Source organism: Bidens hawaiensis, unplaced genomic scaffold (assembly GCF_021521415.1).
Source record: "Bidens hawaiensis isolate Kalapana, Puna unplaced genomic scaffold, B.hawaiensis_p1.1 tig00003589_1, whole genome shotgun sequence".
NCBI classification, from domain to species: Eukaryota; Viridiplantae; Streptophyta; class Magnoliopsida; order Asterales; family Asteraceae; genus Bidens; species Bidens hawaiensis.
Genome location: NW_027491205.1, coordinates 17,103 through 35,188, shown reverse-complemented (window position 1 = coordinate 35,188; position 18,086 = coordinate 17,103). Strand labels below are relative to the sequence as shown.

General features: G+C 38.0%; 1 protein-coding gene across 1 annotated transcript; it reads right to left on the bottom strand.

The window, feature by feature from the left end:
- Positions 1-34: 34 nt before the first annotated feature.
- On the bottom strand, positions 35-2,149 carry LOC143623902 (callose synthase 7-like; the record flags this gene model as incomplete). Its single annotated transcript, XM_077094702.1, has 8 exons — positions 2,131-2,149; positions 1,193-1,272; positions 1,032-1,118; positions 839-946; positions 669-766; positions 497-578; positions 265-428; positions 35-184 (listed from the first exon to the last, which is right to left on the bottom strand). Coding segments are annotated over exons 1-8 (788 nt in total), but the record flags the coding sequence as incomplete, so codon positions are not given.
- Between the last annotated feature and the right edge of the window lie 15,937 nt (positions 2,150-18,086).

Sequence of the window (18,086 nt, the reverse complement as noted above, 5' to 3'; positions counted from 1 at the left end):
AAGTGATGATGACGAATCAATGATAAATAATAGCCCGTAATTAGAAGAAATGTTCCTTACCAGATGATCTAAGAATTTTTTCAGCTTATCATGAAGTGAAGGCAATTCGCTCATGCGAAATTTACTCAAAAATGTCCGTTGTGCAATGCTAGTTTCTACTTCTTCACATATCTGTTTCAAGATCCTGCATAAAAGGCAAAATACAACTTAACAATTGGTTGAAATTGCCACCTCTAAAACACTACTTGAATTAAAGGATCTTACGAAGAGTCTCGTTTATCCACAAGAAGTCCCAATAATATTTCCTTCAGTGTCATGTAACACTCTATCACTGCTGCCCTCATGTAATCATCACTATTGATCTTCCTGATCAAATCTGCATCTTCCTTTACTTTATAATCTTTAGCCAGGTCTAACGCAATCGGGATCTTGAATTGTAATATTTCAGACGTTAACTACAATTAGCTTGTAATAATAATAAAAGTAAATATTTTACCTTACTAGCAAGCAGAAACGGTGGCCACTGGACAACTGGAACATCACTTACACGATAAGGTACAAGAAGTAGATCTCTCTCTCTTGCAAAAGAAGTTAAACAGTGTCAAAAATAAAATCTTGATTTTTAATTTGATTCTTGAATTACTAACCAAACATAAAATAACTTCAACCTGTTGTTGATCAAATCTTCCATTCGCAATGAATATATGAACTCGTTCCACACCTGAGAAAACTTTGCTATGTTCTTTCTTACCCACAAATTATCATCCTGTATAACATTTTCATTGTAGTGTCTTCATCCAAATCAAATTCAACATAAATGAAAAGAAGTTAGCATTACATTGCGATTGTTTCTGCGTGGCTCATCTTTTTGCACTGGCACAAGACGTTCATTAAAAGCTGTAGGAACCGAGTCAAATCGAGAACGCAGCATGCGAAGTGTACGAATCTAAACATCAAATAGCAGATAATGACGATGCCGAGAAAGATCTTTGGATCAAAAAAGGCTTAAGGAACATAGCATGTGTACTAACCTCGCCCAAGTGGCTGAATGCACCATAGATTCCACCAATAATAGTCGCATATATTGCATACCAAATTTGTGTGTCCATGAAATAAACCTAATACAAAATTATATTACATACCTAAGATTTAGGTGGTAAAGACAAAAGTAACTGTATTCAATAACACTCACCATGACAATTGGAGCCCAAATTGCAATAACAACGCCGATATTGTGGGTCACTACAAAATTCTCAAATTTGAAATCAGATTCTAATCCCAAAAAGAATCTCAATCATAGATTATTAAATTTTAGATTTTACCATTGGGAAAGTGTCGATCGGTTTCTATAATCGATGATATAATGGAAACAAGGAAATATGTAATACCTGATAATCTAGTGATGTTTGAGATTGACATCTTCTTAATCTGATCGAGTTCCCCTTTAGGGTGTATGGTTAGGATGGAGATTAGGTGTTCTTGATGAACACGATTTGAGAGAGAGAGGTAGGGGATGATTCTTATGGTGTTATTATTCATCATTAGTTATTAACCTCTCTAATAAGCTCTCTATATATACACCCAAGGGGAAACCCTATTAATGTTAGTAAGGGTAATTCCGTCCATCAAGGATTTACCAGTTATAAACATAAGGTTATTTAGGTCAATGATCAATAATAAGATAAATAATTATAAGGGCCATATATAAATATATATATAAAATATATTTATTCTAACATTCTCCCACTTGGCCTAGTAATTATTTATTATGAGCATTAGATTAGTCTGATCAGAGGTTAATACTCATTTTAGTTCTAAACCCAAATTGCAGCAGAGAAATACAGTCGTTGAATCAATATTCGACTCAGGACCCCCATTAATCATACTACAACTCAAATTTAAAACCTAACTTTAGGATCAAATTGACAAATAAGCCCTTACCGTTGATTTGTATAATTAGTGTCTATACGTCTTTAGGCATGCATGAACGTATTTAGAGACAAAACAAATTTTCAACGTATGAGGAAAAATTAATAATTAATCATTCATAGTACGATACGCAGTTGCGCTTGGTCATTGGTAAAACCCGTCTCTATTATTGGCCATTTAGGAGACTTATGGGTGACAGACCTTTAATTAGTGGATCCATAAGCATATCATGAATGCATTCGATACAAAAGTTTAGTTTCCTCTATTTGTTCTTAAGTCATAAGCGAACAATAATTTAGACTTGTATCGAATTCTAATGCAGCTCCGCTTGAACTGTTACTGTTCAAGAAATAAGGGTAGCTGACTTTATCACAATAAGTCTTCAATATTGGATTTATATGAAGTTAATAAATTATGAGTCAACTGATAAAGTTTTCCAACAACATTTAGTGACACGTTGCGTTATGATCAGCAACATATTATGTCATTATAACTTAGGTCGTTGTTATCAGTTAGTTAGGACTCCTTCATGAGATAGTAATGTCTGCTGACATAAGGATATACCCAGAAGTTGACAAAGTTAGAATATTAGTAGTCAACCGTTTTTTTTTTTTTTTTAGTTCTCACTTCTTCTTCTTTAAATTATTGTGTCTCGTTTCTTAGAGATATTGTGATATTTTATCAGATGCTTCACAATATAAATAATTAGTCTAGTGTTTAGCAATGTGACCAATATCTAAACGAGTATAGATTTGAACCTTCTTAAGGCATCTAATTAATGATGCATAAGGAAATAATCTCATTTATCCTATTAGCCTCTAAAGGAGAGCAATATTGTATGTTACAAGTGTAAGGACCCGTTTCATGTAAAACATATAAAACTAATGAGTCTATCTCGGTGTATTTTGATAACTATTAAATAAGAGGTATCTCCGAGATTGATTAGGTCAAGATATGCGTTAACAATACTTTGACTCATGTAACATATACTTGTCAAAAGAATGTCATCTATATAAGGACAAGTTTACATTAGTTGCTCCCACTCATCTTGAGGTAGGTAAATCAATCCACTTAGTTCTTGATGAAGAGAGTTGCATTATGATTTCATTATTGATTCTTGCATCAACCCATACATGGATTTTATTGACTTACAAACTAAGTGTTCTTAACCTTCAGTTTAGAACTTACAGGTTATTTTACGAACATGTAGGCCAGTGTTAGGGAAAGTTGTTTTAATGTTCATGTAATGTAGCTCTAAATTATTATAAGCTACTAGAACAGTAATGATCCTCAAAGTAACCTTTTGTAAGACAAGGAACTAGGTTCTTTGATAATTTATTCCCTCTTGAGTATACCTTTATCAATCAATCATACCTTTAGTGTATTAACGTTATTCATTCAGATTTAGTTTAGTAATGACTACCTTTTAGGTAATTCAACCAAATCCCAAACGTTATACTATTTTAGAAGATTGATTGATACTAATGGTTTAATTAGAAGAGGTATGATCATTAAACCTTCCAAAATCCATTTAATCTTTAGTCAGGTAGGGTACATAATCATCAAAGTTAGTAGGCCTTTGAGACCTAGATGACCTCCTGAGTTGATTATTGGGTTTATAAGGAGTTTCATATTTTCAGGTATATTAGGAGCAATATTAGTTTCTAAGTATGTAAGAGTTGGTGCAGTATGTTGTACAAGAGGTGTAATCGGAGTTAAAGTAAGCGACAATCTCTCCCCCCGCGTCTTGTACTTAGCCAAGTTATGATAAGGACTTTTACTGCTCCTACTGACCTTAGAAATATGTAAGAATTCAGCATGCTTAGGGTCAACATCAGAAGACCAATAAATTCTAATTGAGGATTATATTAATTAGTCTTGGTAAGAAATCTAAGTTTTCCCATATTTAGGTATCCAACAAAATTTGTTAGGAGTAGCATTAAATGTTAAGGAGACAAGATATAATGGAGCAGTGTCTTATACAAGGGATGTTTTATGAGGTAGATTAAGTTGTTTCTCCCCCATCTCTTGCATATAAGGACACTCAGTGCTCCCACTGATCTTTTAGGCCTCTAAAACTCCATACAAGTTTTGGCGATTCATGTCATAGGAAACTTTCATACAGTTTAGACTTGATTTCCTTATTGTCCATATTTCATAAGAAATTTTAAGGACATATTTAGAATGAATACTGATAAGTATATATGAATTGATTTCTTTAAAGAACTTGTCCAGTAGGAAACAGATTAGATACAAGTTGATATTCTTCTAAGCTCCACTAATAGCAGTGAATTTTAACTTATGGTGGACCTCACTTACTCCCTTTATCCAGTTTATATTTAGGGCATTTAACACATGCTTTCAAATCACTAAGAATGAGATTTAATGGCAATTCATCCTTTGTCAACCGAGTCATGATTTCTCATGAAAATTTTGGTCTTAATGGATGAAGTACGTAAGTCTCATTTATCTTTTGTTAAATTCTCATTTCTATGATAACAAAAGGTTGTGAAATTTGTAGCATCGCTTAGTTTTATCTTATAAGGTTTCTATTCAGATAATAACGACCGATAATATGATAGTTTTAGTTAGTAGTGACTTTGTTTTGGTCATTTAAAACCTTATAACTGTCAAAATGTAGCTTTAGTATTGATACTAAATTCTGAGTAAACTCTAGAATGTTTAAGGTATCATAAAGCTTAATACAAAACAGCTTTTATGGTTCTTACAACCTTAACATTAAATGAGTCACTGACTCTCATCTTAATTATTATCGATTTCTGATAAGGAAACGTATAAAACTAAACTCAACTTACATGTGTTAATAGGGATATTAATATTAGTGGAGTTAAATATCATTAATTGGTAACTACCTGTAACACCCCGTAACCGCAGCGGAAACGTACACGGGATGCAACAGACACATCTGATATCAACAGCATTGCTTATAAAGAAAATACCACTACATTAATTTATAACATATTACATTGTTGCGAGTTGCGTTACTGTCTAGGTGTTACACACATATATTACCAATAAAACATTAATAAATTCATTACAAAACATAGAGCAGCAAGCTTCCAACAGGTAGCACAGATAGTTAAGCACATATCAATCATTCCAACTTGGGCATACCTAGAAAACATGTAAAGAAAACGGGTCAACTACGAATAGTTGGTGAGTTTCACTAATTTAAATAAACACTGACAAATCATTTTTAATAATCATTTATTAACCATATAATCATGCTGGGAACTATGTTACCCCAGAACATTTCCAATAACTTTCTGGGAACTATGTTACCCCAGAACAATAATAACCCCTGGGAACTATGTTACCCCAGAACAATAACAACCCCTGGGAACTATGTTACCCCAGAACAATAATAACCCCTGGGAACTATGTTACCCCAGAACAATAATAACCCCTGGGAACTATGTTACCCCAGAACAATAATAACCCCTGGGAACTATGTTACCCCAGAACAATATAACCCCTGGGAACTATGTTACCCCAGAACAATATAACCCCTGGGAACTATGTTACCCCAGAACAATAATAACCCCTGGGAACTATGTTACCCCAGAACAATATAACCCCTGGGAACTATGTTACCCCAGAACAATATAACCCCTGGGAACTATGTTACCCCAGAACAATATAACCCATGATAAACATTTTCTATATTCTATGCATCAGTCCATATATATATAAATGTACAAGTATTTCCATACGATCGGTATGTACTTAAATACTTTAAATAAGACATGTTTTCCGCCCCGGGAAAATATAATTAAAACAATTCATTAAAAGGGGCTCGTGAAAACTCACCTTGTTGTGAGTTGGTGAGTAATATAAGGAACAGCTACGTGCCTGGATCTGTAATATAATATCTAGTCGTTACTATATAATTCCCATAACTTAAATACATATCAATCGGTACATCTGGGAACATTGTTAACCCAGTACTGTACTCGATTCGGGGACAATGTTAACCCCGTGACACTTCTAAGGACTTAGATTGACATTGCTTAGAGTTTGACAGTCAATTTAGTTAAGGTGATGAAATTATAGCTCGGTTTGACACCCCGTTTGGCCGTGGGGCCCGTTTCCGGTATTTCGGTGCCGAAAACGGTAAAATCGGGTAAAATTGCCCAAATCATCCGAATTATTTTCGGATGATTTATTTTTACTTAATTTACTTAGATTTATGAAATAGTCTATTTTTAGAGTTTTCATGTACCAGTCAGCTCGCTTATGCGAACTTTGCCGGTTTACACGTTTTAAGCTTTAAAAACTTGTTTTTATGTTCTTTTTAGCACAAATAATTACCCGATTAGTCTCGGGTCTTGAAATTTTGCACAAAACTTAATTTGACAGAAAGGAATTTTGTAAAAATTTCCCAGATTTATTTTCCTACATTTACATTTATTTATCTATTTTTAAATCTTGTTAAAACACTAAATATATGAAAAATACCAAAACACTTTAGAAAATTCCCAAATTTTTCTGGGATGATCTTTATCATCCTCATAACTTTCTGGAATTTTCCCGGATTTATTTTCCTACATTTACATTTATTTATCTATTTTTAAATCTTGTTAAAACACTAAATATATGAAAAATACCAAAACACTTTATAAAATTCCCAAATTTTTCTGGGATGATCTTTATCATCCTCATAACTTTCTGGAATTTTCCCGGATTTATTTTCCTACATTTACATTTATTTATCTATTTTTAAATCTTGTTAAAACACTAAATATATGAAAAATACCAAAACACTTTAGAAAAATCCCAAATTTTTCTGGGATGATCTATATCATCCTCATAACTTCCTGGAATTTTTCCAGAATTTAAAACTTATTTTTCAAGCCATTTTCACCCAAAACCGAGCTAGAAAGCCCTAGAACTCGTTTCACCGAAAAGCCTACTTAGACTTTTCCAACTGAGCTCAAATTTTGTGGGTGACTTTTATATGTTATAAAAGGCTTATCTTAAATTTTCCGGAATTTTTCATCATGTTTTGCTATTTTTCACTATTTTTGGCCAAAACCGAGCATTAAATTCACCAAATATTCATCTTTTATCCAAAAATTACCAAAAATTCACAGATCTCATATTTTCATGTGTAGATCATCTCTGTGAAATTTCGTGACCCGACTCTAAGCACCCGTAAATCTGTCCATTTTTTTTCATAACACACGAAAACCGACTATTTTGTGTTTTCTAGCTTTAGATCGCAAGGATCTCGGTTTCTAGCCTTTGCTAGCCGCTAGATACAACACTTAAAAGCACATCAACACCACACCAAGCAAGTTATACCCACAATCAAGCCATTTCTTTCCTAGTGTCGGCTAAAACTTCAAAACAACGATTTTGACCGTAAAAATCCGTTCTCGACTCTTTTTAATCATTTCTTGGACCAAGATCCTTTGTATAACATGTATACATCTCTTGTTCATGCAAGAGTCGATTTCATCTCGGGTTTTCACCCGTCTTTCACATGGAAAACTCATTTGACAAGATTTCAACCGTAAAAATTCATTCTAAACACTTTTAACTACTCACTTGGATCAAGATCCTTTGTATAACTCGTATACATCCCTTGATCACACGAGAATCGGTTTCATCTCGGGTTTTCACCCATTTTTCACATGAAACCTCCTTTTCTCAATATTGTAGAATTAGGAATAAGATTAAAGCCTTAACTCATGTATTTTACCTTCAAATCTTGGTTAAAGTGATGATCTTGGTTGTATACTTGAAAGATATGAAAGGATTTTTGGGAGAGTTTTGATGAAAAAAAGAAAAAATGAAATGTGTGTATGCATAACAAGACCGATCGGTCTACATTATGTGTGGGGTGGGGCCCACACATTCATTCTAGGCCACACATTCCGATTTTTGTAATCTGGATAATGTTTTGGATAATCTGGTTCAGTTCGTTTCTCGTTTAAACTCGTAATTCGGCTTGAAACGAAATTAAAATGGTCGTTTTTCGGTTTAAAGTAAATGATTTAAAAACTTTAAAAACTTAAACCATGACATTAAAACATCATATTATTAATAATTACGCATCTTTTTCGGCTTGATGGATCGTCTCTTGCTTGATTTGGTGTTAAAGGTTTCGTTTAGCGTACCGGCGTACCATTAAATCGAAATCCTTTTTCTGTGCTATAATTCACCTATCCCGAAGCATTCATACTTCGTAAACATCACTAAACATTATACACTTCGTCTATAATGTAATTCCCGATTCATTCGGGTTTCAATAATCGTTCATTGGTTAATTGTAATTCCAATACGATTCACTATATAATTGAGTATGATTCATACCGTGAACCATATATATTCGTATCAATGTGCTATAACTCATATAATCAATATTAAATAACACGTAAATAGTATATTCCGGCTAGGGTATACCTGAATTTGCCGGAATCGTTACATTCTCCCCCCGTTATAAAAATTTCGTCCTCGAAATTTTACACGTCAACTACTTCCTTTTGAGGAAATAGGTGGGGGTATTTCTTCCGAAATTCATCCTTTCGTTCCCAAGTAAATTCTGGGCCTCGTTGCGAATTCCATCTAACTTTGACCAACGAGATTTTATTGTGTCTAAGTTGCTTGATCTTACCGTCTACTATTTCGATGGGCTCCTCTACGAAGTTGAGCCTATCACTTATTTGAACACCCTCTAAGGGTAACACCGATGTCTCATCCGCCAGACATCTTTTCAAATTCGACACATGAAACACGTTATGAACTGCACTTAGTTCCTCAGGCAGTTCTAGTCGGTAAGCTACCGGACCGATCTTTGCAGTAATGTTGAATGGTCCAATGTATCTAGGGGCCAACTTCCCCGCCTTTCCAAACCTGACCACTCCTTTCCAGGGTGATACTTTCAAATATACTTTTTCACCCTTCTCAAATGACAACGGTTTTCGACGGGTATCGGCATAACTCTTTTGCCGGTCCCGCGCGGCTTTTAGGTTATTCTTAATTTCAAGAATCTTGCTGGTCGTCTCCTGGACCAGATCCGATCTAATGATCTGCGGGTCTCCCACTTCAGACCAGCAAAGTGGTGATCGGCACTTTCGCCCATACAATGCTTCATAAGGTGCTGCCTTTATACTGCTATGATAACTGTTATTATAGGAAAATTCAACGAGTGGGAGATGTTGATCCCAATTTCCCTTAAAGTCCAGTACGCAGGCACGAAGCAAATCCTCCAAAGTTTGAATGGTCCTCTCAGACTGACCATCGGTCTGAGGGTGGTAAGCTGTGCTTAGGTCAATACGTGTTCCCAATGCTTCTTGGACAGCTTGCCAAAGTTTGGAGGTGAAATGGCTATCCCTATCGGAGATGATCGAGATGGGGATGCCATGACGAGACACTATTTCATTTATATAAATTTGCGCAAGTCTCTCAGTGTTAAAAGTATTCCTAATTGGAATAAAATGTGCCGATTTGGTTAATCGATCCACGATTACCCAAATCGCATCATGACCTCGGGGTGTCTTGGGGAGATGTGTCACAAAATCCATTGTGATCTGCTCCCACTTCCATTCGGGAATTTCCGGCTGTTGTAGCATTCCCGAGGGTTTCTGGTGTTCCGCCTTAACTCTCGCACACGTCGTACACTTGCCGACGTATGTGGCTATATCCTTTTTCATACCTGGCCACCAGTAAAATTCTTTCACATCCTTGTACATTTTATCTGATCCCGGATGTATGGAATATTTCGATTTATGTGCTTCATCCATGATCAAATCACGAAGGTCATGGAGGGTCGGGATCCACATCCGATTTTTGAAATAAAGAATTTCGTCCACACGCTGTTCGAAATTCTTCTCATTCCCGTAAAGTCCTTCTTTAACCAATTGGCCCTCTTTCAACGCCTCGCGTTGAGCGACTCGAATTAAATCTGAAAGGTTCGACTGGACTATCATCCCCAACGCTCGCACACGTAGTGGCTTGACTCGATCCTTTCTACTCAAGGCATCGGCTACAACGTTAGCCTTGCCAGGGTGATATCGTATGTCACAGTCATAGTCACTCAGCAACTCGACCCATCTTCGTTGCCTCATATTCAGTTCTTTCTGATCGAATATGTGTTGCAAACTTTTATGATCAGTGAATATGGTGCACTTTGTACCGTAGAGATAGTGTCTCCAGATTTTAAGTGCAAAGATGACTGCTCCCAGTTCCAAGTCATGAGTAGTGTAGTTTTTCTCATGAACTTTTAACTGTCGAGACGCATAGGCTATGACCTTTTTATTTTGCATTAACACGCATCCTAACCCTTTACGGGATGCGTCACAATATACAACAAATCCATCGTCTCCGTCGGGGAGACTTAAGATTGGCGCTTGGCACAATCTTTGCTTTAGCGTTTGAAACGCCGTTTCCTGCTCTTCACCCCATTCATATTTCCGATCCTTTTGAGTCAGGAGGGTTAAAGGTTGGGCGATGCTGGAAAAGTTCTCTATAAATCGACGATAGTATCCAGCTAAGCCTAAGAATTGGCGGATTTCTTTCGGAGATTTAGGCGCTTGCCAATTCTTAATAGCTTCAACCTTACTCGGATCAACGTGTATTCCTTGGTGGTTTATAACATGACCGAGGAATTGCACCTCTTGTAACCAGAAGTTACACTTGGAGAATTTTGCATATAACTTCTCCTGATCCAGGAGCTCTAAAACTAACTTTAAGTGTTGCTCGTGCTCCTCTTTACTCTTCGAGTATATCAAAATATCGTCAATAAATACAATGACGAACTTGTCGAGATAGGGTTTACAGACTCGGTTCATGAGATCCATGAACACCGCCGGCGCATTTGTTAGCCCAAAAGGCATAACTAAAAATTCGTAGTGGCCGTAGCGAGTCCGAAACGCGGTTTTTGGGATATCCTCCTCTTGAATTCTAACTTGGTGGTATCCCGATCTAAGATCAATTTTTGAGAAATAACTCGCACCTTGCAGTTGGTCGAACAAATCATCGATTCGGGGAAGAGGATATCTATTTTTGATGGTTAATTTGTTCAATTCCCTGTAGTCAATGCACATTCGAAGGCTTCCGTCCTTCTTTTTCACAAATAGTACAGGTGCACCCCACGGGGAATAACTGGGACGTATAAATCCCTTATCCAACAATTCCTGCAACTGGTTGGATAGTTCTTGCATCTCGGACGGTGCAAGTCTGTAAGGGGCCTTAGCAACAGGGCCAGCTTGAGGTAATAAGTCGATTCTGAATTCGACTTGTCGGGTTGGCGGTAATCCAGGAAGTTCCTCTGGAAAAACTTGTGGAAATTCGCGTACCACGGGAATATCGTCCACCCGTTTTTCCTCAGAATCAGCGGCCGTCAGGCTCGCTAGATACGCCACACATCCCTGACGTATATATTTCAACACCTTGAGGTGGGATATAAATGGTATCATGGTGCCGGATTTTTCTCCCTGCACTAATACCTCCTCGTCATCCGACACCCGGATCTTGACGGTTTTCTTTTCACAGTTTATTTCTACCCTATTACGAGCCAACCAATCCATTCCCACTATCACGTCAAAACTACCCAATTCTACCGGTAACAAGTCAATCAGGAAGGATTGTTCGCTCAGAATAAAAGGGCAATTCCGAACAATCCGATTGACTATCATGGTTTTACCGTTAGCGACCTCTACGGTGTAGGGTTCTATGGTTTCACCAATAGGAAGGTTTGCTATCGAAAGGAACCTAACGGAGACAAAACTTCTATCGGCGCCTGTATCAAATAATACAGAAGCGTAATGATCAGAGACGAGGAAGGTACCTGTCACTACGCTGGGGTCCTGGCGCGCCTCGTTCGCTCCCATCACAAATGCTCGGCCTCGCGCCGGATTGGAAGCCGATGGCTGACCCGCGAGTTGTCTCCCGTTTCCTCCCTGATTCAGTTTCGGGCAGTTCCTTTTGAAGTGATCCGTGCTGCCGCATTCGTAGCAAGCACGGCTAGTGGTCACCATCTGGTTTCCTTGCGGGTTCTGCTGTCGGGCTGGTTGAGTTCTAAATGGTTGCGCACGAATAGGTTGCGGTTGACGGTTCAGGTTGTTCAGATTTGTCTTACAATTTGGTGCGTAGTGTCCAACCCTGCCACACCGGTGGCACACCACCTCCTTGCACACACCACTATGGTGGTAACCACATTTCCCGCATTTAGGAAACGTTCCCCTCTGCGGTTCTTGCCTTCCGCCCGAACTAGTCATGGCATAGCTCTGGGCAGCGGGCCTAGCTCGTTTGTTTTGCTGCTTCTCTCGGATCCTATTGTCATACGTACCTCGCTTTCCCCCAGCCGACTCTCCCGTCGCCTTTATCGATCCGCTCCTCAAGAAATCATACGTGACAATACCAGCCTGTGTCACTGCACCCTCATACGTCTGGTGCCCTCCCGCGTTAACTATGCTCCTCACTACTGGAGTAAGTCCCCAAATATAACGTTCCACCCTTTTTGACTCTGGGGTGACCAACCACGGCACTAATCGTGACAGTTCATTAAACCGGTTGGTATATCCCAAGTGGTCCGCCCCATGCATCTCTAGGTTCCACAACTCATGTTCCAGTTTCTGCAATTCATTCTTTGGGCAGAAATGTTTCAAAACAAGATCCTTAAGCTCTGCCCAGGTCATGCGGTTTGTCGCCGCCTGACCTCGAGTCTGTACTATGGTGTTCCACCATGTCAAGGCATGGTCTGTGAACGTACAGGTGGCGTACTTAACGACACAATCCTCGGGACAGTTGCTGATATTTACCACTGATTCTATTTTCTCTAACCATTTCACTAACCCATTCGGTCCTTCCGACCCGTTAAATTCTAAAGGCTTGCATAACATGAAATCCTTGATTGAACAACCCCTGGATGGTCCAGTGCGGTTGGTCTCTACAGTAGGGATAGGGCCATTACTGTCGGTAGCGACCACCGTAGGCGGTGCGTCAGTACTCGGCATAGTGTTATCGGTAGGTGGAGGATTAGCATTATGTTCCCCGCCATTATTTATGGGCGTTTGATTGCTCGGAGGGGTTGGATTAGACGAATTATTAATGCTGGCGGCGATGCGCGATACTATATCCGGTATCGCCGCCTCCAACTGTTGAGCAATCAAACGGCTCACATCTACTTCCGATACTTTCGTTGATCGTTTCGGTGCCATTCTACACAATCATCAAAGAAATATATATAATCAATACCATCTCAAAATATAAAACACAATACATACTTCATTCATTAGTAAACATTGATTCATATTACACAAACATCAATTTACATACTTCCAGTCAACATTACATAACTACGTTTTAATACAAAGGGCCTATGTTGGTATCATCCTCGACATAACCCGCAATGGGTCAGTGCTTGAATGATACCCAAAAGTATCGATAATGATATGCCCTACAAGAGACCCCCTATGGGCCAGTGGTTGTACTATAGCTAAACAAGATTCACTCCGTGTTAGTATCACCACTAACTACTTACACGGAGTATCAAAAAGCGGTTCAAAATTCTACCATCCAACACGTCTACACATGGTGGTAAACCAACCCCACCAACACCGCCACCAGCACCACCAGCACCGCCATCATAACCCGCATTCGGGTTTCCATCTGGTCGATCAACCAGTGGGAGTATGAGCACTCCCTTTTTAACTGGTTGATAGCATACTGGTGGTCCAGTATGCTGTCCCCGAGGTACGCCCGCCTCTGTACCCCCACGACCAGGGCGGCAGAGTGCTCGTTCACCTGCTCGGTGAGAACACGTAGCCAAGCCGCCAAGTCCCGCTCCTGCCTTGGCAGACCCCACACAGGTAGGGTTGCAGGTTCGGGTTGGGGGCGGGAAGACTCGCCCCGGTGGTATGTGGATCTGGGTGGGGTAACAGTGGGCGGAACATACGGGGCACTGATCCGCGCCGTGAGGCGAGGACCGCGCCTGAGGGGAATCGGGGCGGTCTGTGGTGCGGGCGGGGTAGGAGACCTGGTAACCCTAGCAGGGGAGGGTACACTAGCACTCCTAGCTGGGGTGGTCTGTCTAGAAATACTATGACTAGCCTCCGAAGGCTCGGAGCTGGGTGCTACACTTGGGCTTCCAGAGGCCCCGGAACTAGCCTCTTCCGGGTCCTCTTCCGTCGACACACTAGGTGTTCTTGCCATTATACCTGCACACAAGTTAACAAACATATAGTCCTTTTCGTAGTGTAATTCATAATTAAATTAACACATACTTATTTATACAACTTTACCACATAATAATATTATCATATATTTACACATATGTTGCCAATTTTACCTATTTAAGTCCCCCGTGACTTCCCCTGAATTTCCTCGTGCAGACAAGTCTGTTATTATGTTCCGGACCATAATAACCCACTTGTCCATCCAAGTTCATCCCGATCTCGTCACAATATATTATTAGTTGATATTCAGATCCTATAATACTTGAGCTACTGGTTATATTTTAGGTATCTTTTTCAGACATCCTAATTCTTTATAACCAATGGCACTGATACCAAGTTCTGTAACACCCCGTAACCGCAGCGGAAACGTACACGGGATGCAACAGACACATCTGATATCAACAGCATTGCTTATAAAGAAAATACCACTACATTAATTTATAACATATTACATTGTTGCGAGTTGCGTTACTGTCTAGGTGTTACACACATATATTACCAATAAAACATTAATAAATTCATTACAAAACATAGAGCAGCAAGCTTCCAACAGGTAGCACAGATAGTTAAGCACATATCAATCATTCCAACTTGGGCATACCTAGAAAACATGTAAAGAAAACGGGTCAACTACGAATAGTTGGTGAGTTTCACTAATTTAAATAAACACTGACAAATCATTTTTAATAATCATTTATTAACCATATAATCATGCTGGGAACTATGTTACCCCAGAACATTTCCAATAACTTTCTGGGAACTATGTTACCCCAGAACAATAATAACCCCTGGGAACTATGTTACCCCAGAACAATAACAACCCCTGGGAACTATGTTACCCCAGAACAATAATAACCCCTGGGAACTATGTTACCCCAGAACAATAATAACCCCTGGGAACTATGTTACCCCAGAACAATAATAACCCCTGGGAACTATGTTACCCCAGAACAATATAACCCCTGGGAACTATGTTACCCCAGAACAATATAACCCCTGGGAACTATGTTACCCCAGAACAATAATAACCCCTGGGAACTATGTTACCCCAGAACAATATAACCCCTGGGAACTATGTTACCCCAGAACAATATAACCCCTGGGAACTATGTTACCCCAGAACAATATAACCCATGATAAACATTTTCTATATTCTATGCATCAGTCCATATATATATAAATGTACAAGTATTTCCATACGATCGGTATGTACTTAAATACTTTAAATAAGACATGTTTTCCGCCCCGGGAAAATATAATTAAAACAATTCATTAAAAGGGGCTCGTGAAAACTCACCTTGTTGTGAGTTGGTGAGTAATATAAGGAACAGCTACGTGCCTGGATCTGTAATATAATATCTAGTCGTTACTATATAATTCCCATAACTTAAATACATATCAATCGGTACATCTGGGAACATTGTTAACCCAGTACTGTACTCGATTCGGGGACAATGTTAACCCCGTGACACTTCTAAGGACTTAGATTGACATTGCTTAGAGTTTGACAGTCAATTTAGTTAAGGTGATGAAATTATAGCTCGGTTTGACACCCCGTTTGGCCGTGGGGCCCGTTTCCGGTATTTCGGTGCCGAAAACGGTAAAATCGGGTAAAATTGCCCAAATCATCCGAATTATTTTCGGATGATTTATTTTTACTTAATTTACTTAGATTTATGAAATAGTCTATTTTTAGAGTTTTCATGTACCAGTCAGCTCGCTTATGCGAACTTTGCCGGTTTACACGTTTTAAGCTTTAAAAACTTGTTTTTATGTTCTTTTTAGCACAAATAATTACCCGATTAGTCTCGGGTCTTGAAATTTTGCACAAAACTTAATTTGACAGAAAGGAATTTTGTAAAAATTTCCCAGATTTATTTTCCTACATTTACATTTATTTATCTATTTTTAAATCTTGTTAAAACACTAAATATATGAAAAATACCAAAACACTTTAGAAAATTCCCAAATTTTTCTGGGATGATCTTTATCATCCTCATAACTTTCTGGAATTTTCCCGGATTTATTTTCCTACATTTACATTTATTTATCTATTTTTAAATCTTGTTAAAACACTAAATATATGAAAAATACCAAAACACTTTATAAAATTCCCAAATTTTTCTGGGATGATCTTTATCATCCTCATAACTTTCTGGAATTTTCCCGGATTTATTTTCCTACATTTACATTTATTTATCTATTTTTAAATCTTGTTAAAACACTAAATATATGAAAAATACCAAAACACTTTAGAAAAATCCCAAATTTTTCTGGGATGATCTATATCATCCTCATAACTTCCTGGAATTTTTCCAGAATTTAAAACTTATTTTTCAAGCCATTTTCACCCAAAACCGAGCTAGAAAGCCCTAGAACTCGTTTCACCGAAAAGCCTACTTAGACTTTTCCAACTGAGCTCAAATTTTGTGGGTGACTTTTATATGTTATAAAAAGCTTATCTTAAATTTTCCGGAATTTTTCATCATGTTTTGCTATTTTTCACTATTTTTGGCCAAAACCGAGCATTAAATTCACCAAATATTCATCTTTTATCCAAAAATTACCAAAAATTCACAGATCTCATATTTTCATGTGTAGATCATCTCTGTGAAATTTCGTGACCCGACTCTAAGCACCCGTAAATCTGTCCATTTTTTTTCATAACACACGAAAACCGACTATTTTGTGTTTTCTAGCTTTAGATCGCAAGGATCTCGGTTTCTAGCCTTTGCTAGCCGCTAGATACAACACTTAAAAGCACATCAACACCACACCAAGCAAGTTATACCCACAATCAAGCCATTTCTTTCCTAGTGTCGGCTAAAACTTCAAAACAACGATTTTGACCGTAAAAATCCGTTCTCGACTCTTTTTAATCATTTCTTGGACCAAGATCCTTTGTATAACATGTATACATCTCTTGTTCATGCAAGAGTCGATTTCATCTCGGGTTTTCACCCGTCTTTCACATGGAAAACTCATTTGACAAGATTTCAACCGTAAAAATTCATTCTAAACACTTTTAACTACTCACTTGGATCAAGATCCTTTGTATAACTCGTATACATCCCTTGATCACACGAGAATCGGTTTCATCTCGGGTTTTCACCCATTTTTCACATGAAACCTCCTTTTCTCAATATTGTAGAATTAGGAATAAGATTAAAGCCTTAACTCATGTATTTTACCTTCAAATCTTGGTTAAAGTGATGATCTTGGTTGTATACTTGAAAGATATGAAAGGATTTTTGGGAGAGTTTTGATGAAAAAAAGAAAAAATGAAATGTGTGTATGCATAACAAGACCGATCGGTCTACATTATGTGTGGGGTGGGGCCCACACATTCATTCTAGGCCACACATTCCGATTTTTGTAATCTGGATAATGTTTTGGATAATCTGGTTCAGTTCGTTTCTCGTTTAAACTCGTAATTCGGCTTGAAACGAAATTAAAATGGTCGTTTTTCGGTTTAAAGTAAATGATTTAAAAACTTTAAAAACTTAAACCATGACATTAAAACATCATATTATTAATAATTACGCATCTTTTTCGGCTTGATGGATCGTCTCTTGCTTGATTTGGTGTTAAAGGTTTCGTTTAGCGTACCGGCGTACCATTAAATCGAAATCCTTTTTCTGTGCTATAATTCACCTATCCCGAAGCATTCATACTTCGTAAACATCACTAAACATTATACACTTCGTCTATAATGTAATTCCCGATTCATTCGGGTTTCAATAATCGTTCATTGGTTAATTGTAATTCCAATACGATTCACTATATAATTGAGTATGATTCATACCGTGAACCATATATATTCGTATCAATGTGCTATAACTCATATAATCAATATTAAATAACACGTAAATAGTATATTCCGGCTAGGGTATACCTGAATTTGCCGGAATCGTTACACTACCTTTCTTAGCCAACTGTTCCCTTGAGGTATGG